Source organism: Mytilus edulis, chromosome 13 (genome assembly GCF_963676685.1).
Source record: "Mytilus edulis chromosome 13, xbMytEdul2.2, whole genome shotgun sequence".
In the NCBI taxonomy this organism is placed as follows: domain Eukaryota; kingdom Metazoa; phylum Mollusca; class Bivalvia; order Mytilida; family Mytilidae; genus Mytilus; species Mytilus edulis.
The window spans coordinates 1,783,220-1,805,073 of record NC_092356.1 but is presented as its reverse complement, the minus strand read 5'-3'; the positions used below and the strand labels follow the sequence as shown (position 1 = coordinate 1,805,073).

At 31.1% G+C, this 21,854-nt stretch overlaps 1 protein-coding gene across 2 annotated transcripts in view; it reads left to right on the top strand.

Annotated features, from left to right (window-relative positions):
• Window positions 1-746: 746 nt before the first annotated feature.
• Window positions 747-21,854, top strand: part of LOC139502335 (uncharacterized) — a 131,344-nt gene continuing 110,236 nt past the window's right edge. Inside the window, exons 1-2 of one of the 2 annotated variants that reach the window (XM_071291782.1) lie at window positions 747-843; window positions 5,859-7,314. In XM_071291782.1, the coding sequence (XP_071147883.1) occupies window positions 837-843; window positions 5,859-7,314 (1,463 nt within the window). In that variant the 5' untranslated portion in view covers window positions 747-836. Of the gene's footprint in view, window positions 844-1,081; window positions 1,179-5,858; window positions 8,095-21,854 lie in introns of those variants that run through there. The other variant, XM_071291783.1, reaches the window with a different exon arrangement.

Here is a 21,854-nt window from a genome sequence, read left to right as displayed (position 1 = left end):
TATGTGTGCACCTATGTTTGACATTATCACTTACATATCTTGTCATGTTATCAATGGTTTGACAAAATAATTAATGATCTATTCTAATTTACCTACTTCCTTCTCTAAACTGTAATTACTTATAAGGAACCTATCTAGAATCAATATAAGACAGATGTGTAAATCCAACTCTAAATGTATTTATTCACATTCTTAGGTCGGTTTTACCTTAGACGTATTTGACACAACAACTTTTTAGAATTTTAGATCCTCAATGCTCTTCAATTTTGTACTTGTTTGGCTTTATAACTATTTTGATATGAGCGTCACTGATGAGTCTTATGTAGACGAAACGCGCGTCTGGTGTACTAATTTATAATCCTGGTACTTTTGATAAATATTAAGGCATTTCAATCTTTGAAATACTATTAATAATTATGAACTGCTGCCTATGTTACAAAATATTGCATAACTTATATATCAACAGTAACATAAATAAATAACAGTAGTATACCGCTGCCCAAAGTTCATAAATCGATTGAGAAAAACTAATCCGGGTTACAAACTAGAACTGAGGGAAACACATCAACTATAAGAGGAGAACAACGACACAAACCAGATCATAAACCAGATCTGTAAACAAGATCTATATACAACCTAATTCACCCCGTGTGTACACATTTTTTATTGATATGTTAGTTTGTCACAATGTGTAATGTACCTGAGTTTTTAAATGCAAATTACAAAATTGTTTTGTCTACATACAGGTGTTATCAGTTGGTTTAAGTTAAATGGAAACGAAAGTTGGTATAACGGAAATACACATTTCATATAGAATCTTGTAACAGGCTGAAAGGATGGCAGGTATACAATCTAACATTTATTTTATATCAACAAATTTAAACATAAAGTGATAATGTAGTAACGGTCTGCTGTGTATGTAAAACATACATATATTAAAGTTTAATATGAAGATAAACAAACACACTAATATCTAATTTGTCACGTGTGTATCCAATTTTGTTTATTTTTATCTTAGTTTTCCTTTTCACCATATTGATATACCTGGGTTTTTAAATTCAAATTACAAAGTATTGCGTAGGTGCTATAACTAGATGGAATTTAAATGAAAACGAAAGTTGATATTACGGGAAAACATATTTCATATCAAATCCTATAACAAGCTGAGAGAATGGCAGGTAAACGATTTAACTTTAATAAGCATAGACAATCTTGTTTATTATGTGATAGAATAGTAACTAACTGCTGTTTTTAAATTTAAATCGTGTCGTGTTGTATGTACATGTACATGTCTTTTAAATTGGAAACGAAAGCAAATATTACGAACATTCACGGTTCAGCCACACATGTATATAACAGACTAAGAGGATGAAAGGTAAACAATTTAGATTTATTTCATATTATCTTTAGTATCTTTAATCACAAAACCACGAATAAATTTATACACATAAACAATCTTGAATACATCAATATTTCAACCCGACATCTTTCTTTGATTGTGATATCAGCTAATAAGACTTATCCCCGAACTAAAAATTATCAAAAAACCAATTGCAACTGGTGTTATATGTTCTACTTACCCTGAGATAAACCAAGTTCTGGAAGGGTTCGTGTCAATTTTTCTGTTTTTATCTTGAGGTATTTCGAAAAATACCCCAATTTCAATGTTTCTTGCCATTTATAACCGAATTACAAAGTAAAAAGTATATTGCGTAGTGGGTAATTTTAGTACGTCAGTAAACTGCAGGCTTACGAGACTGTAGGTAAGCAACAACCTTAATTTGTATATCCTTCAATTTGTTAAATGAGTACGAGCAAAGATCATTCTAAATTATTCTGTTTTCACATTGAAAATGCAATTTTAATGAAATCGCATCAACTTAGCTGAAAATGAATTAATATTTATATTGAAAACAAAAAATCATAGATTAACAGGTTATTTTGAGATAGATAAAGACGAAGGAAATTTTCAACGACCTTGACTCTCTATACAGTTCTTGCAGGGGCTGCTTGCGAATATTTTTTATTGGGTTGAAAGGTAGGATTACACAATAAGGTCTGGGGTTTTGTCTAAATCTGCAATTTTGAAAACTGTCAATTTGTTTACAAACAATAAAATTGAGAATGGAAATGGGGAATGTATCAAAGAGACAACAACCCGAACATAAAGAAGACAACAGCAGAAGGTCACCAACAGGTCTTCAATGTAGCGATAAATTCCCGGACCCGGAGGCGTCCTTCAGCTGGCCCCTAAACAAATATATATACTAGTTCAGTGATAATGAACACCATACAAAACTCCAAATTGTACACAAGAAACTAAAATTAAAAATAATACAAGACTAACAAAGGCCAGAGGCTCCTGACTTGGGACAGGCGCAAATATGCGGCGGGGTTAAACATGTTTGTAAGATCTCAACCCTCCCCCTATACCTCTAGCCAATGCAGAAAAGTAAACGCATAACAATACGCACATTACAATTCAGTTCAAGAGAAGTCCGAGTCTGATGTCAGAAGATGTAAGCAAAGAAAATAAACAAAATGACAATAATACATAAATAACATCAGACTACTAGCAGTTAACTGACATACCAGCTCCAGACTTCAATTAAACTAATTGAAAGATTATGTTTTCTTCATATGAATATCAGGCACAATCTTTCCCGTGAGGAGTTTAGTATTATACCATCATAACATATACGAGAAGAACATAACCCGTGTCAATGCAAAGACCCTATAAGTGAATCAATATTAACGCCAAAATATGCAATCTTTAATGACCTTCTTAATAAGTCTATTTAAAGGTTGTGTACGCTTTTGAGGTGAATACTGACATTTTTGTTCTTTGTAAAGAATATTTCCATAAAATATTGAATGTGATATACCTGAACGTAAAAGAAGTCTGCATGTTAAGCTATCTTTACGAATGATGTCCTTATACCGATGATACAATTTAGTAAATGTTTTGACTAGTTTGTGATATCGAAAATCCTGGTGTAAAAAATTTCAGTTATACATAAATTTCTCTCGTTAAAATCTAAAACATTATTCCATACACGAGCGAATCGTACAAGTTGAGATATATAAACACCGTAAGATGGTGACAAGGGAACGTCACCTTCTAAAAATGGATAATTAACGATATGAAATGAGAAATCATCTCTTTTTTATCATAAATTTTAGTATTAAGCTTTCCGTTAATGATATAGATATCAAGATCGAGGAAAGGGCAGTGGTCATTGTTAGTATTAGTTTTTTTTTAAGTTGGTTCAACAGGATACATTTCTTTAGTATACATACTGAAGTCATCATTATTGAGAGCCAAAATATCATCCAAATATCTAAAAGTATTATTAAATTTGTGTATCAGATGTTGTTTCGATGGGTCTTTGCTGAGTTTTATCATAAATTGTAACTAATAGCAATACAAAAACAGGTTTGCAATCAGTGGTGCACAGGTAATCCCCATTGGAACTCCGATAACCTGGCGATATACGGAATCTCCAAAGCGAACAAAAAAATTATCTAGTAAAAATTCAAGTGCAACTATAGTATAAAAGCATGTCCAATTGACACAGGTTTTTTTTATTGCTACTAAAAATGATATAATTATAATAGAGTTTGAACATATATATTCACATTCTGACTTTTTAAATGCCCATTTAATTAGGTGCGTGAATTTTTTCTCAATGAGAATGTGAGGCAATGTGGTATATAGGGTAGAAAAATCAAAACTTTGAACAGATTCAAAATCACCAATATAAGCATGCAATTTATCAAGTACTTCCAACGAGTTTTTGACACTCCAAAAGTAATTAATTCCTACTAGTGTAAAACCATTCAAACGGGAAAACCAACGGTCTAATCTATATTAAAAAAAACGAGAAATGTTTGTTACAGATGTAGTATTTTGAAAATGGAGTCAGTTGGAATGTTGGTGACTTGGTGATTTTGTAGAACCTCAATGTAAAATTTACGCCAAACAATATAATATTATTAGCAGCTTTATCGGCCGGGACAAAAACAAATTCCTTGACTAGTTCTTTTAGTTTATGTTTGATACGCGAAATAGGTTTATTGTGAATAGAAATACTTTCGAAATGCTGAAAATGTAGTACATCAATTTCTAGTACAAATCAAGTACTGTAAAATACATGTACCTTAATGTTACAATAATTTTAAAGTAAAGAAATAGTACTAAATATTAAAAGTAAATTTCCAGTACTACATATGTTTAGTACAGAAATAGTACCTATGCAAAAGTAGCTGTGTACGACCATGAGAACAGTTTTTTCAAACAGTTTTAGAAACTTTATCCAAAATGTTAATAGAATCGGTACTTGATATATTGCCAATTCCCATGATATTATCATTAAGACCGAGAGGGTAGACTGTCTGTAATTTTTTAATTCAATTTAATTCAATTATTTTCCGTGATCGTACAAACTTTGAATGAGATTCACCAGGCTGCTTATTAACTACTTCCAAAGGTTAAACTACTAAATATTGAATAGGATGAGTGTGCTTCTTAAGGTGTTGATAAATGATACTTTTGAATTTTTTGGGTCTTTTTAAACGATACAGATGTTCTTTGGTGCGTTAAGATAAATATCGTCCAATTTCACCTTCGTACTGAATACCGCATCCCGATTTGTTGCATGTGAGTAAATACATTATTCTGTTGTTTTTCAAGTTATATCAGTTTCAAATTTTAAAGAAAATGTGCGACCATTAAACGCGGACTTTACCGTATTGTTGGTGGAAAGACGGGGACATGTAAGTCATTTTTTGGCATGACACTTATCGAAAGAAGGGTAACCACGATTTTTATTGTTAAAAATGTTAGCGATGGTAGTATTTTTAGATAAGCGATTTGAAGATTGAGACGTGTAGATACCCTTTGAACGAGTTTAGTATTTAATATTTTCCCATTTCTAAGCTTCATATATTTTGTTTGTTTGTGAATTATATTAGAAAGAAGCAACGATTGGCGTCCAGAATATGAACCAGCATACAATGAATTAAATTATGTAAAAATGATAAATCTGTTCGGCTAAAGATGGTTCGGCTAAAAATGTCAATCGCTATCCGTATTAATTACCCAAAAAAGATAGGGTATATCAGAGTATCGTCTGACGTCTGATTAAATAGTAGAATGGGGCTGAATATTAGGGTACTACGTTTAGAAAATGTTTCCTAAAGTAATGAACTAGAGAAGTTCTCGCTCGGACACACACTCAATAATCTAATATATTATAAGAGCATAAACCTGAAGCACGGAGAGGCACTACAAGTAATCGATGTCTTGTTAAGACTTTTTAAAAAAAAATACCAGATACTTTGGACTTTATTTAACAATAAAAAACTATCCAACAAATATATTCAGGGAGAGATTACTCTTAATAGAACATATAATTCAAGTAATTCAAACAAAATAGGAAAATTTTGCGCGACTTTTACAGTTGGGTATGAAAAATAGTACGGTACTTTAATAGGTTTCTGAAGAAAAAGAAAATCTATATTATGGAAGAGTTTGAAGGAAATACATTTACCCCAACGTCACGTTTTATTTGTGTCTCTTATTTGTTTGTTTTGATTTGTAAGTCCACTTATGTATTTAAGAGCTTTTTCTGACGCAAATTCATTTATTTGAACTTTACTCTACTTATATTTTTATTATATCACATCATCTACATATTCAAATCTTGTTTGATTTAAGTTTAATTAATGTTCAAAACAAATGTACTGCGGAGAACTTAACTGTTTACAAAATTAGTGAAGGCATCATAAATGAACAGTTTTTGATATATACCTTGAACCATGTTTTTACCATGTTTGTTTTCTTTTTCTAATTACAGACACTTTTATACCAAACATATCACTAGCTCTGTATAACTATCTGTGTCATAACATCGTAGGAACAGAAGAACATGTTAAAATAATCAGATTAATGAACACGGTAAGAGATAATTTTTCAAGTAGCAAGTTATATACATGTATAACAAGTGGAAGCTTTGGAGAAGGACTTGAAATGCGAGGAAGTGATTTAGACATAATGCAAGTATTAAAATATATTAAGGTGAATGCGGATAAACAACCCGACTTTGATCCAAATATAACGTATCTGTCCATGGATACAGACGATGTAAAACCTGGTTTTACTCAATTAAGACTAGAATATAGCAGAAGTCAGAATGTTTTGGAAGGTTGTGAAGAACATAATGGTAAACATTATTTTTCGAGTGCATTATATAAGGGAAAACTATTATCGTTTGGGAATAAAGACCAACAAATTCATGGACCGTGTATAACTGACAAAAAAGAATTTTATGATTATGCCTTTTCTTTACATTGTAAAACGTGGATATCTTCTGCTGTAAATTGGTTAACAAGATCAAGTTGCTCATGGCCTAATCATAACGTCAAACAAAGTATTATAAAACACGGAGTACTTTTTGTACCGATAGGAGTTCACGGATCACCAAAGGAGGATCTAGAATGGCGAGTATCTTTTTCAGTGGCTGAAAAACTTCTAATTAATACATTTACTCACACCCAATTAATGTGCTATGCTCTCTTAAAAATAATTTTGAAAGATGTTATAGCAAATGATTCTGAATGTAAAGATTTACTCTGTTCGTATTTCCTTAAAACAATTATTTTCTGGATATCTGAAGAACTACCATCATCTGTATGGAAGCCTGATAATCTTATACCTTGTTTTCTGCGATGTTTCAGCAGGTTAGTCTATTGTGTCGAGCATTCAGTTTGTTTACATTACTTCATTCCAGATAACAATATGTTCGAGAACAAAATAGAGGGCCGTGCTCGTGGTGTACTTTTAAACAAATTAAACATGTTACACAGCTATGGTTGGCAATGCATTTTATTTTCAGATCAAATATCTAACTTTGATGTATCGATGTGGAATTGTCCAGTTGAACCATTTACATTATATGTAAATGACGTTAAAAAAATAGTGCAATCCAGTATGTTGTTTATTGCAAATGTTTTCTTAGAAATTTATTCTGAGTTAGATATATTCAACACAGAACTATTACACAACATATGGTGTCACCATTTTTCACTAAAGCAATTATATGCATACTACATGTCACAGAAGTGCAGAAGACTAGCTCAGCGTTTACCACTTGATGGTGCAATTATCAACAATAAATACCAATACAAACAGTACAAATCCTGTTTAAGTACTCTTTTAACAAATGTCTATCATGACGCTGTTTCTGGATGGCTTATGATAGCTTCCGTGTTTTACAAAACAAAGCAATACAGAAAAGCTTTACACATTATTAGGTATTCTATATCGAAATGTACTCCCGATAAATTATACGAAGGAATGACAATGACAGATATCAACTACCAATCACTAAAACTGCAAATAATTGTCAAGAAAAGTGTTGCTTATCTGTTGAAATTTATGTTCGTAGATTCAATGCGGTTAACGGTAGATTCAACTTTAACACCAGATGAACTTTCAATGGAGGGAAGGAATAAAACTTATTATTTTCCATCCACAGCGTATGCATACTTCCTTAGTTTTCTTTGTCATCATCACCTCAATAATGTAAGACAGTGTCAGGATTCCTTAGAAGGTCTAGAACTTGTTATAGCAGAAAGTTATTTGATACCAAATTGGAATACGAAAGATGCCTACACTTTATTGGGGATTGCTTAAGAATTACATTGCGACATGGAATCCGCACGACACGCATTTTTACAATCTGTCGAATTATCCGAGGATGAATCTCATAGTTTTGCCGCATGGAGACTTTTGTCTTTCAATTGAATAATTCATTTGTGCATTTGTTGATCTGTCAAACTGATGTTTGTTTAGTTGTTTGTACCTACAATATATATACTAGACAAAACCACATTAGTGATAATATGCTAAAGATATGCATGTTGCTGATACATTTATGCAAATGCTCAGCTCCTTTTGCTGATGAACCATGAAATAGCTGCTGTAAATTGAAAATAAAAGCACATTTTTTTACATAGATTTAATTGTAAAATTATTTCTGTCTCAGTAATTTTAAAACATGTAATATGAAAAGAAAACAATCAATATCTCTATCTATCATTCTCTCTTATTTATATTTCAGTTTTATTGATATCTTTTTCTAGACAAAAGAAAATTAAAGCAAATCGTATTCATCGAAGGAATTCAACAGTCCGTGTCATTGTATTGCATGCAAATGAATCAGTCTTGTATATAGATCTCGATATAAAATGCATCAAAATATTAAAACACTTTTTTCATTTGTCTGATAATTGCTATTATCTGGCGCAAACGGGACTTCTTCGTCAGTGAATTGAAGAATATTTACGATGATGAAGTCGGGGAATTAAAACATACAATCAACAATGTTGTCCTGTTAATGATTGGCATGAATTTGATTCTAAATTAATAAACAAAGTCCGTTTCATTAATGTAATATCAAACCAGTTTTTAAGACGTTCGGACCTTTGCTTCTTCAGTTCCTTTATAAAAAAAAATTAAAACTACATAGCAGACATTTTTCTCCTTTTTCAATTATTAAGATGTTATGTCCCTTTTCGTTGGGATATAAATGTTTGGCACTCTAAATCAGATCAAAAACGTCGAAAAAATACATACATATATGTAACTCTTCAAGTGATAGAGTTTGCCAATAAAGGGATTCAGCGATGATAAAAGAGGGACGAAGTAAAGATAATAAAAGGAAAAAACATAATGAAATGACTTCAACTTACAAGACAGATGAAACACAAAGAGGATATTGAGACGTTTAAGTGGAAAACAACCATCATCACTGAACTAGTATACATATTTGTTTAGGGGCCAACTGAAGGATTTTTGCTACATTGAAGACTTATTGGTGGCCGTCGGCTGTTCTCTGCATTATGATCGGGATGTTATCGCTATGAACATTCTTAATTTTTTTTCTCAATTTTATTAATGCCAAGACATTGCAAAACAACCAATGGCCAAAAAAAAATACAACAGAACAAGCCCCACCAAAACCCGGGGATTATCTCAGATGCTCTGGGAGAATATCTAGATCCTGCTTCATACTTGACTTCAAATAAACACATTAAAAAAGAACTTCACAAATAATCAATTGCTAAGTGCGTTCAAACATTCTGAGGACAAAACCACACCAAAGTATTTCACAAAATTTTACCATAGATACAATTTGATAACGCGTGTACTTTTGGGTCTATATTCGTAATTGTTTCGATGGGTAACATTTTCTTCTCAGTCAATATCGTAAACTTAGATTTGTATGATAACTCGTTTCGAAGCTGCGAAATTCCCACGTATGTGTTTGAAATTTCGGGGTACGAAGTGGGATTACTTTTACCGTAAATTACCCCGAAATAATCTTGTAATGCAGCTCCTCGTTGAAAACAAATTCCTTTCATCACACAATAAGTTCTTTGAAAATGTAATACTTTGAATACTTTTAATAAATCAGTAGTTTTTACAAATTTTTAATATGGTTCAAATTAACACAAATGGTTAAGTTCATTAAAATTGTCCGTTTATAAATTTTAAATTATTACGAATCCATGTATTTTTGACAAATAGCTCTTCAACGGTTTCTGTACGTTTACATCTTCGGATTTCAAATGTTTGGCTTTGAGCGTTCTGAGGAAGGTAAATCTAGAAAAGTGTTGCGGACGCCAGAAATTATCAAACACGTTGTTTTCAATTGTTTTTAGGAACTTGTTAAGAATAAAAACATGATCAATATCACTACACAGAATTTGTTTGTTTACACAATTATAGGTGTATTGCGATACGTGCATGTAGAGGGTAGCCCAGAGGGACATAACACAGCTTGAAATGCCATCAAATAGAGAGTTAAAACATATCACAGATGAAAACAACATTTAAACTCTCAGAATTTCGGAGAGACAATTAAAAACACATTATTTTATGACATAATTTAACAATAACTAGACTGAAACAGATTGCGAAAAATAACTTAAGCAATATGTCAATATGCAATAATTGATTTGTAACGGGTTTTTTTTCAAAACTATTTTAAATTAGTACCAGAAACATCCGGTAACTCAGCCTCTGGAAAAAATAGAAAACTTATGTCGAGTTCAATCGGTTCGACATTGTGACCTTTGGGAGACAATCGATTATAACTATAGATAACGAAACGTATTTTTTTTATATATATTTATTATAAACAAATTAAGAATGGAAATGGGGAATGTGTCAACAACAACAACACGACCTTGGAACAGACAGCAGCAGAAGAACACCAACAGGTCTGCAATGCAGCGAAAAATTGTTTCAGACTAGCATACGTCATGATATTATTATGTAGCCAGTTACTAAAAGGTATCAATACTTAACCAATTCAAATATAAAAGTAATCGAAAAGAAGATAACACAAAAAATAATTAAAAAAAATATTGTTATGGAGAAAACTTGACCAATCAGTGTAACAACCTTTTGACATAATATATCATGTTTATTCAAGCCCCCTTCACTGAACTCAACTTAAGTATTTTGAAATAAATAACGAGCGCTGTACTCGGTATTTGTTCCATCCACACGAGCACAGGAAACTGAACAACTGTGTGATGATAAAAAAAAAATCATTATGTTGACACTGATATTGCCGGTTTTGATTGTTACAATTCAGACAAAGTGTATAAGATGGAAGAAAGATACCACAGGAACAGTCAAATTCGTAGCGTTACCTTACAGTAGAATGTCAATTCTTTTTTGTGCTTATTGATTATCAACTGATTGAATATCTTTTATATCTAATAAAATTTAGAATTGAAAACGGGAAATCTTTTTGTTATCGAATTAATCATAAATAAAACCAAATTATTGTAAAATATTTAAATCCTCGTACATCAATTTCTAAAGCTCTACACATAGAAATGTTACAACTACAAATTGAATCAACATCTTCGAGCAGCCAAGGTATGAGATGAGTAGACCTTGTGTTTCAACTTTCTTGCTTTTAGTAAACCATATAAACATAAATTTGAATTTAAATTGTTTGGAATTGCAAATTAGTCTAGAAGAATCGAGACTATTCTTTGAAACAATTTGACAAATAAGGTCTATCTTAGAACCTCAAGTTTTGAAAGCAGTGCAAATACAATAATACCAACACAAAGTATAGATCTTTAAGAAACTCCAATTACTTAAAGGAGGTTTAAAGTCAAACATCTAATAATAAACAATGCATCCTAGCCCAAAATACCAATCAGCCCATAAGTAATAAATAAAGTTAAAGTCTTTTTATTGTTACATCTGAAAAAAAAAACATAATTTTATGCAATTTCAAGTATATTAGGACAAAACAAATGTAGAATCATTTGAATGCTCATAGCTGTACATCGAAATTTTATTATTTTTGAATCCATTAATAACAATTTCTATCTTTTTACCAAAATAAAACAATTTCAAAGTTCCACCTACAGAGTTGCAAAACAAAACTATTAAAAGTATCGATAGCTTCGAACATCTCGATAAAGCCTAAGGTGTATATCTTGTTCGTAATAAGTCTTCTAAAGGAAAAAGCAATCTTCCAAACCACAATTTCGATCAATGAAAGCTTTTATCAAGGTTCTAATTCAATTGTGATAACAAATTGAAATCGGTGAAAGGATATTTAATCAGTAGAATCTATAACGTAATCAAAGACACGGACAGTTGAATTTATTTGTTAATTACGCATCTCCACTAAAAATAAGTCCAGAAGTTTCGGGTTTTTTTGTTTTGTTTAAGAACAGGTTGCCAGAGACTTTTTTAATAACAAGCTTTTATTATATTCTCTATGGAAGAATTAGCAATGTGATGGTAGAATCTTACAGAAGAGGAGCAAAATGTAACGAATTGTACCAAAAACATCCTCAACTCATAAGTCATGTAATTTGAAAACGAATTTAAAGTTAAATGCCAATGGAACAAATTAAAATAACAAAGCACAAAGCCCACATAGAAAACTATAGACCGAGCGAGAAAACTAACACAAAAATCGAGAATGATGTTATGAGATTTTGATAGGTGATCCGATCCTGCACTATATCTGCCAACCTTTGTTTTGCTCCGATAGAAAACGTTTGTATTTTGGCAGTTCAATATGAACCACGTCTGTCTTGATTAATATTGTTAAATCTGTAAACAGTACTGACATGAGAAATCAAAAAGTAGCATCAAAAACACGAAAATCTTAAGCAAAGAATGACACGATCCCCTTTAGAAAATACTTGAGTTAATATTAGGTGCTACTCAAATAGAGGTTTCAGTGTCAACATTATCATTGGATTACTAGTAGTTATTGAAATGCCAGCTTCAGACGACATCATTTCATCTGAATTATTATATCATTATTTTCAAAATCAACCTTAATCCTTCCCCATACAGGTCGTGTATAATGCCATCATACATCATTCGAGAAGCACATGCAAAAAAACTTGATAAAAAAAATTTGGGTTTTTTATATTCGATGCAAAAACCATATGAAGGAATACATTAAGTCTTCAAATTCTGTGGTTGATATAGAATCTATCAATAGAAGAAAGGTTATTAAGTACATGAACGAATAAGATGTTTGCATGTTAATTTATATTTACAAATGATGTTATAAAATAGAAACGTTGTCATATTAAAACAATGTCAACCTTTTGTTTTTGCTTATTGTTTTAGCATATTTATGGCAATATAATGAATTTTTTGAATATCATTTAACATTTGATCATGTCTGTAATATCGGACTTTTTCCTAGCGAATTCTTTGTATGATATGTTTTCGTTATATACGTTTAATTGTCTTAATATGACATTTAAGTAATTACTAGTCGTCCCAAGTCTGTTTATGTTGATCTTTGTCGTTCGACTTAGTTTTTTCTGTTAGCTATTGGAACATGGAGCTTACATTTCTGATAAACTTCTGTCTGCCATTACTGTTTTGACATACAGTTTGAGCATATTTTAAACAATAGAGTAAACGGATACATGACAAAAATACAGAGCCGTGTTGACCAAAGCCAGTGCTACGCACAAAGTACACAGTGAGGTCACATTTGAATTTCTAAAACGAGTTCCCAAAATTAAAAAAGAATTTGGATGAATTTCAAGATTAGATTTGTATGACTTATCTGACTATAATTAGTGAAAATTACAATTCTATTCAATATCTAATTGTAGTTCTGTAGTAATTAGCTATGTCGGTGTTTTTTATAAACAATTGAGATATAATGCGAGATTATGTAGATACATGTTTTAAATACAGAAAATATCTTAAAATGGAAAGAATTCCATGTATGCGTGTTTAAAAATGGTGGCATTCATTTTAACCTGTTGTTAGTATTTTATAACCTGATATATAAAGTAATGATTTACAAGTTAGATATGGATATATGTAAGTAGTATTTAAATGGTATAAATACAAAGACACGCGTTTAACTTCACCTATTCTATTGAGCTTATATTGTATGCAATGTAGTTACGTCCTTTTAAAATGTTTAATCTATATATAAACAGAAGCATATGTTTTGTATTTTACAATAAAGCATGTCTGTCGTGAAATTGATCTGATAAATTTTTCCATAATATTAACATTAACAACAAATTAATTAAGAGATTTATAGATAAAAGTATATCTTTTCAAATAGGTTGTGTTCTAAGTATTTTTATAAAGATACCTTAATTAGAAACACCTAATTTTCAAAACGAAAAATATAAGATAAGGGCAAAAAAATAGACCTTGCATCAATAGTAAGTTTATTCAAGGTGTTCAAAACTATGACAATTTCATTGTACTGGTTAATAGGATCTCTACATCTTTGAACAGAAAATAATGTGTTATATTGGTGATATCACCTTATAAATATCGAAATTAATCTTTTTGAATATTTTCTGCTAAAATTGTACATAAGCACTTTATAGATATTTCTTTTTCTCTGTAATTATCTGATGAGGTAAACACTTTTTAATCTTAAATATTTGCAAACTTAGTGATATTTAGATATTTGGAACTCAACATTAATTTTCGAAATGTGCATCTTCCAAATCGGTATTGTTTTTTCTTATTTCAGAGAATAAATAAAGGAAGTTCATTTTATCCCTATCTAAGACAAAATATTTGTACCTACACTTGATTTTATCAGTAAAATAACTTATGTGCAATCAATGTTTGAAAATATTGTACTGATAAGAAACCTAGCTAGTTCTTATTTACGGCAAATGTTTACAGCCAACTCTTAATGTTTTTATTCTCCCTTTTTATGTAGTTTTTATGCATATCAATCATAAGTACACCACAAAACAAATCTAACTATTAAAGAATTGTTTTAATTTACCTACTTCACACTCTTAACAAATTAAATATTAGAAAAATAGCTAGTACCAAATAAAGGAAAATGTTCAAAGCATACTTTTAATGTTTTTGTCCGTATGCTTCGTAGTTTTTTGTTTCTTTAAATAATATACTACGAATAGTTACAAAACGTGCTGCCTATGTTACAAAACAAATAAGAATATGAAAAGAAACAAAAACAAAATAAATTTACAACCAAATTCATTACTTGTGTACACATTTTGTATGGTACTTTTTAACTTTGTACCTTGGTTTTTAAAGGCAAATTATCAAATAGTGTGTCAATGATATAAGAACGTGTAATTTAATTGAAAAAGAAATTTATTATTCCGGAATACAAGTTTCATATCAAAGGCAAAGAGGAGGACCTTTAATTGATTTATTTAATCTTTAATATATTGTGATGTAATATTTGTAGTTAAACAAATTAATTGGAGGAAACACACACTATATCGATTGACTATTTACATGATCTAATTGGCCCTCTGAATACATATTTTGTTATTAAACCTTAGTTTTAATTTTCACCATGTTTAATTTACCTAGGTTTTTAAATGCAAATGACCAAGTATTGCGTAGGTGTTATAACTACGAGTAATCCAAGTAAAAACGAAAGTTGATATTACGGAAATACACAGTTCATATCAAATCCTATAACAGGAAGATGGCAGGTAAACAATTTAATGTTAATTTACATAGAAAATCTTATTAATATTGTCATAGAATAGTTACCAACTGTTGTTTTTCAAATGTAAAACATTGCAAATGTGTGAAATGTTATTTTAATTAAAACGAAAGCAAATATTAAGAAGACATCATACACATGAACAATCTGGAATACATCATCATTTCAACCAGTCATCTTTCTTTGATTGTGAATTCAGCTAATTAGACTATACTATCTAAGCTTGTACCCGAACTTGTCCTAAAAAAACCATAACGATTTGCACACGTGTAATATATGTTCTACTTAGGCCGTGAGCACACCAAACATCGTGTCAGGGTAAACGTGTTTACAATTAGTTTCATCCAAGTACACTAGTTTCCAGTTAAAGTTGTTCATATCTATACACCTTGTTTAAAGTCATATGAAACCAGTAAGTGGTAAAAAATAAGGTTTGTCCAATTCTTGAACCAATGCATGTATATATCATAAACTTAGTCCTCTGTGCACGATTTTATCATTTTTTAACCTAAATATATCGTATAATCGTCATTTTTTTTTCTCTCTGTCTGTTATGATTTAACAAATATGGCTGCTCATTAAATGCCGTGGTTTGAAACCGAAGTTAACCGATTATCCCTTTATAGTAAATAAATAACAATAAACATGGGTATTAAGCACGTGTTTGACATGTACAATCAGATAATTGTTTATTTTAATGACAGATTCATACGTATTGCGATCACCGGATTGTCAAGAAGAGGGTTACGCTCAGGTCACTATGCATACGGAAAATATGTCGGCGAATTGCAAGCAATTAAAAATAAGTAAATTTCTTCTAAATGTGGACAGATTAAAGAACTTAAAGAAAAAAGTATATGTACAGGAATCTGATGTACAGTAGTTGTCGTTTGTTTATGTAATATACAAATGTTTCTCGTTTCTCGTTTTGTTGATATAGATTAGACTGTTGATTTTCCCGTTTGAATGGTTTTACACTAGTAATTTTGGGGCCTATTATAGCTTGTTGTTTGGTGTGAGCCAAGGCTCCGTGTTGAAGGCCGTACTTTAACCTATAATGGTTTACTTTTTAAATTGTTATTTGGTTGGAGAGTTGTCTCATTGGCACTCACACCACATCTTCCTATATCTATAAGTTGTATAATGAAAACTATCCATCTAGTTATAAAAAAACATATGCATATTTTTTTTTAATTTGAGGTTTCTTATGAATTTAATTACCTGTACATAAGATTCCCTTTAATTGCTCAATACGTTGATATATATTTTTTGCACAACTTTTTGAGCAGTTAGGTAACGACCATTTGAACAAAAAATGGGTGTGTGGATTTTTCCAATTTGTTTGCTATCATCGAATAAAAATGATAAAAACGTTCGCGCGAAAAATAATCTGACTCAGACCCGCCCTCCACCTTTTTTGTTTTTGCTCCTTTATAAAGGCATTTTTGATGAATTAGTTTAAAGATACTAAAGATGTCTCGATTACACATTTAAAAACGTACTAAGCTGTATCAGCGTGCTTACAGGAAGAAAAAGAATTGAGATGTTAAGGATAACTTAATTTCGATCTTTTGTATTTGTTTCAAAGGGTATTTTTTCTTCTCTAAGGAGTATTAGGCAAAGGAGGGAGTAATATTGTTATATTATTATTAAAGTGTATTTTAACGGATATGAGATACTAGACAAACAAAACAATTTACCTCTTTTTTTGTCATGCATTTATGATTGAATTGCTGTTTGAGAAAAGACCAGTGGCAAATATTACTGTGAACATCCAGTCGATGATCATACATTTATATCTTTTGTATTTGAGTCAAATGTTGTTGTTTTTTGCCGAGGAGTATTTGTCAAAAAGAGAGGTAATCCTTTCTTAATTATTTCTAAGTGTATTTTAACGGATCTGAGATGCTAGACAGACAAAACAATTTGCTTTACTTTTTAAAGTAATGCATATCAGAGTGAATCGTTGTTTGAGTAAAGACCAGTTGCAAATATTTCTGTCTACGTCCAGTCGATTCGGGAAGACTTTTTAAAATAAATTATGTGTTCGTCAATGATGATGTTTATATCTTGATAATGTGTTAATAAAGCTACGTACATATAAAGTGTTTTTAAAACAAATAAATATATCAAGTTTAGCAAAATATTATTGTAGAGAACTTTATCAATATTTTTTTATAAATATCATGTTTAATCAAAAATCGTTTCTTTTATAAATATACATGGTGAAATAAGTACTTTTGATGCCTTGTTGTGTGCACTCTTCACCTAAATAAGGCCTACATTTAGTATCGACTGCATGTAGACAAAACAGGATTTACACTACATGTAAACATTGAGTGTTATCAACGGTAACGTAATTGTGTTTTGTTTACGTGTGAGTTACACTAACACAACACCGGGTGTAGGTCAATGTGAGCACGGCCTTACTCTGAGAAAAGTTAGTTTTGGAAGGGTTCGTGTCGATTTTCAAGTTTTGTCATTACATTGTTGTTTCTTTCAAATTCATGAGTTTTGAACATGTTGAATGTATTGAATAATACACGATGGTTTCGAACAATCAATTATACATTCTAGATACTGACATTGTTATCACCTCTTATTTGTCTTTGTGAATATCACTTTAACTGTATAGTCTTTTTTTTGAAATTTCCATGTAAGGTGGTTTGGTACCTGTACATCCCGTCATTGTGTTATTCGATGTCGTTGTGCTATGGTTCATTTTTATATTCTTGTTTTTCATTGTTGCTGATGTGTTTTATCTATATGCCTTTTTGTGTTTCTTTGATGACATGTTTATTTGTTCTTACAGCAATACAGATTATAACATAATGTTGATTGATGTACCCCTATTTCTGACATTTCCAGCTTATATATCTCTTTGATTTGTTCACACATCGTTGACAATATATTGTCATTTTGTGCAACTTTCATAAAAGTTACAAGTTTAGGTAGTTATAAAACTAGTTTTAATCCAACATTTTCTACAAAAGAAAATATCTGTACCAAGTCTGGAATATGACAATTAATATCCGTATGTTTGATGTGTTTGCGGTTTTGATTTTGTATTTTGATTATGGCCGTTCCGTTTTGAATTTTCTCGGAATTCTAGATGGGTCTGTGAATGTATTATATGTTCACGTAAGCACATTTAAACTACTTTTTAAAAAAGAACCAACATATCGTTCTCCATCTAAAATAGATTGAAAAGAGTGTCGTGAAGTTACCAAAAATTATATTTCCTCGTTTTGTAAAAAATGGTGTAAGCAGAACAAATCTGATAAAAATCTCTTGATTCATATTTGAATAAATGTATAAATGTGGAAGATAAGAGAATATCACATTTTGAAAATAATTTAGAAGTAAATAATAATATAGATAATGCACTTATTTCAAGAATAAGAAATAAACTCCAAGAACTGCACGCCAAAGCGGATTGTGTGTGTTACGGCCGACAAAGCAGCCAACAATGGGGTGGTGGTATGCCGTAAATATATCACGGACGTTCTTAAGAGGAAATTTTAAATTAACCTACATTCAAGTCCATGCGCTCCACAGAAAGTCATATAGTAAACAACCATACCACAACCACATCAAAGCTTAAGGCTTCTTCTGAACATTTGAAGGTCCCTACTCAGTTCTCTTAACTAGTTCATCAACTATTATTAAAGGGCTAATCATAAACGTATGAAATAAACCATTTTTGGAGTGTAAAAAAATCTTTGGATGATTTAGATAAGTTATGTGTTTTTGATGGTCCTTTTGATTCAGTTGACAGTTTTGATTTTTCTACTCTTTACACTACACCTCCACACTATCTTGTTAAACAAAAGTTTTCCTATTTAATTAAATGGTCGTTAGGTAAAGCTGAATGCAAATATGTTTGCTGCAACTTATTTGAAGCCTTAATTCTTTTTAATGAGAAAGGTAAATATGCTAAATATACTACCTGGAAGTGTGATGAGATGATTGAAGCTGTTAATTTTCTCCTTGATAATATTTATGTACGTTTCGGCAACAAAAGTTTATCGACAGGTTGTGGTTATCCCCATGGGCACTAATTGTGTCCCTTTAATAGCAGACTTGTTTTTTTTACTGTTACGAATCACAGTTTATGACTAAACTCGGTAAAGACATGTCGAAGTGAAATTGCATTCAATTGATAAATTCAACACCACTTACCGTTATCTTGATGATATATAAGAATTTCTCAATATACTGCTAAAATTTACCGTTATCTTGATGATTTTTTTTTTCGTTAAATAATCAATAATTTTCTCAATATACTGCTGAAATTTACCCCAAGAAACTTACTTAAAACAAATCAAATTTATTCGGTATGGACTGTCCTTTGCTGGATTTAGATATTTCGGTTTTTAAAGGGAAATCCACGGTAAAATTTTCGACTATTGTTAATTTTCAATTTTTAGATGGTGATGTTCCTTTGGCACCATCTTAAGGTGTTTGTATTTCAAAGCTCGTTCGCTATACCCTTGTCTGGTGTGACATTTTTTATTTTAACGAACGCAATCTATGTATTACTGGTAAATAATTAAACGAGGAATATCGTTACCATAAATCACTTAAAACCTTTACTAAATTTTTCCATAGATATAAAGATTTGTTTTTGAAGTCTGGTTGTACCTGTAATTGTTTCAAACGGGATAGCACATCCTCATTTTTACGGAAATGTTGTTAACCGTTCCCGGAAATTTAGAATTGATCCATGTAAACTTGTCGCTCCTTTAAATAAACTTATTCTAAAAGGTAACCTATTCAACACTGTATTAAGATCATTGAATTTTGTTTTTATTGGTATAAATTTTGATTTTTTTATCAGTAAATTAAAAGCTAACTCAATATTACTAGTATGTTATATACATATTCATTGAACTACAATCTGTCGATGCCTGTAATTTGGCATTGCACATGGTCATGTTTTTCTCTGGCTATTTATGACTTCTTTACACCAAATCCATTGGATGTTGGATGTGTACGGATTGATAGTTTAGTCTTAGATGCATATTCTTATTTTATTAGTTGTTAGCGGCTTTGAACTAGCTGTCAGATAACTGCGAGTACTCTCAGATCTGTTCATTGTGTCTTTTTGTGTCGGGATGTATAAGTAACCGGCCACGTCCACTTTTTTTGTCCATCTGTTAAGTTAAGCCTTTTCAACTGATTTTTATAGTTCGTTCTTATGTTGTACTGTTATATCACTGTCCCAGGTTAGTTGGACGATTGGGATCCTGCTAACATTATTAACCCCGTCACATTATTTAAGGATGTGCCTCTCCCATGTCAGGAGCCTGTAATTCAGTGTTTTTTGTTTGTTTATGTGTTACATATTTGTTTTTAGTTAATTTTTTATATAAACAAGGTCGTTAGTTTTCTAGTTTGAATTGTTTTACATTGTCTAATTAGGGCATGTTATAGCTGTCTATGCTGTACGAAAGAATAAATAAATTTTCAACATGTCTCTAATAGATTCATGTCAATGTATTAGCCCTGGTATGCATTTAAGAGCTTTTCCATGCTCAATTTCAATTATTGTAGACTTTACTTTACTAATAAGTGTAATATAACACATCATCTGAATATTCTAATCTCGTTTGATTTAAGTTCAAAGGGCAAAACAAATATACTTGGGATAACTTAAATGTCTACAAAATTAGTGAAGGCATCATGCATGTAGTTTTTGATGATTAATTACACCTTATATAAGAATGCCAGCTTTTGATTGGCTGATAGCCAGTGTATTTTTCGCATATTCTAACATTTTTTGCTCATTTCAAACGAATCTGACTGTTTTTCAAAACTGCCGGTGAATATGCCTCAAATACCATGGTATTTGCCATTTTGGATATTCCTTTATTATCCTCGCGAGTACTTCCCGCCAATTGTTTTCGGATATGACGTTACATAAAGACAGCGCGAACGCGTATAAGTACAGGTACAGTTCCCGCGGTATATTTTATGATAGAACTTGTCCTCAAAGAAATATTTCCTTTTCCTAGTACAGAGAGTTTAAATAAAAATGTATTCGGTGTAATTAAACAAATCTATCATGTTATGGAGGGGTATTTGCAAAAAAATACAAGTCTTGGGACAAAATTTCCCTTGCCTAGCGGCTCGGGAAATTTAAGTCCCTCGACTTGTATTTTTTCGCAAATACCCCTCCATAACATGATATATCTGTTCAATATACCTTGAACATTGATCTTACCATGCTTGTTTTAATTTTCTAATTACAGATATTATAACACCAAACATATCACTAGCTCTTTATCGCTATTTGTGTCAAAATATCATAGGAACAGAAGAACATGTCAAAACAATCAGACTGATGAACACTGTGAGAGATCATCTTTCAAGTTGCAAGTCGAAAACAGTTATAACAAGTGGAAGCTATGGAGAAGGACTTGAAATGCGAGGAAGTGATTTAGATATAATGCGAGTAAACAACTATATTAGGGTGAATGAGGATGAACGACACGACTTTGATCCAAGTATAACTTATCTGTCCATGGATACAGACGATGTAAAACCTGGTTTTACTCAATTAAGGCTAGAATATAGCAGATATCAGTATAATTTAGAATGCTGTGAAGAACATAATGGTAAAAGTTATTTTTCGAGTGCATTACATAAGGGGAAAATGTTATTGTTTGGGGGTAAAGGCGACACAATTCATGGACCGTGTATAACTGACAAAACAGGAGATTTAGATTTTGCCTTATCTTTACATTGTAAAACGTGGATATCTTCTGCTGTAAATTGGATAACAAGATCAAGAAGGTCATGGCC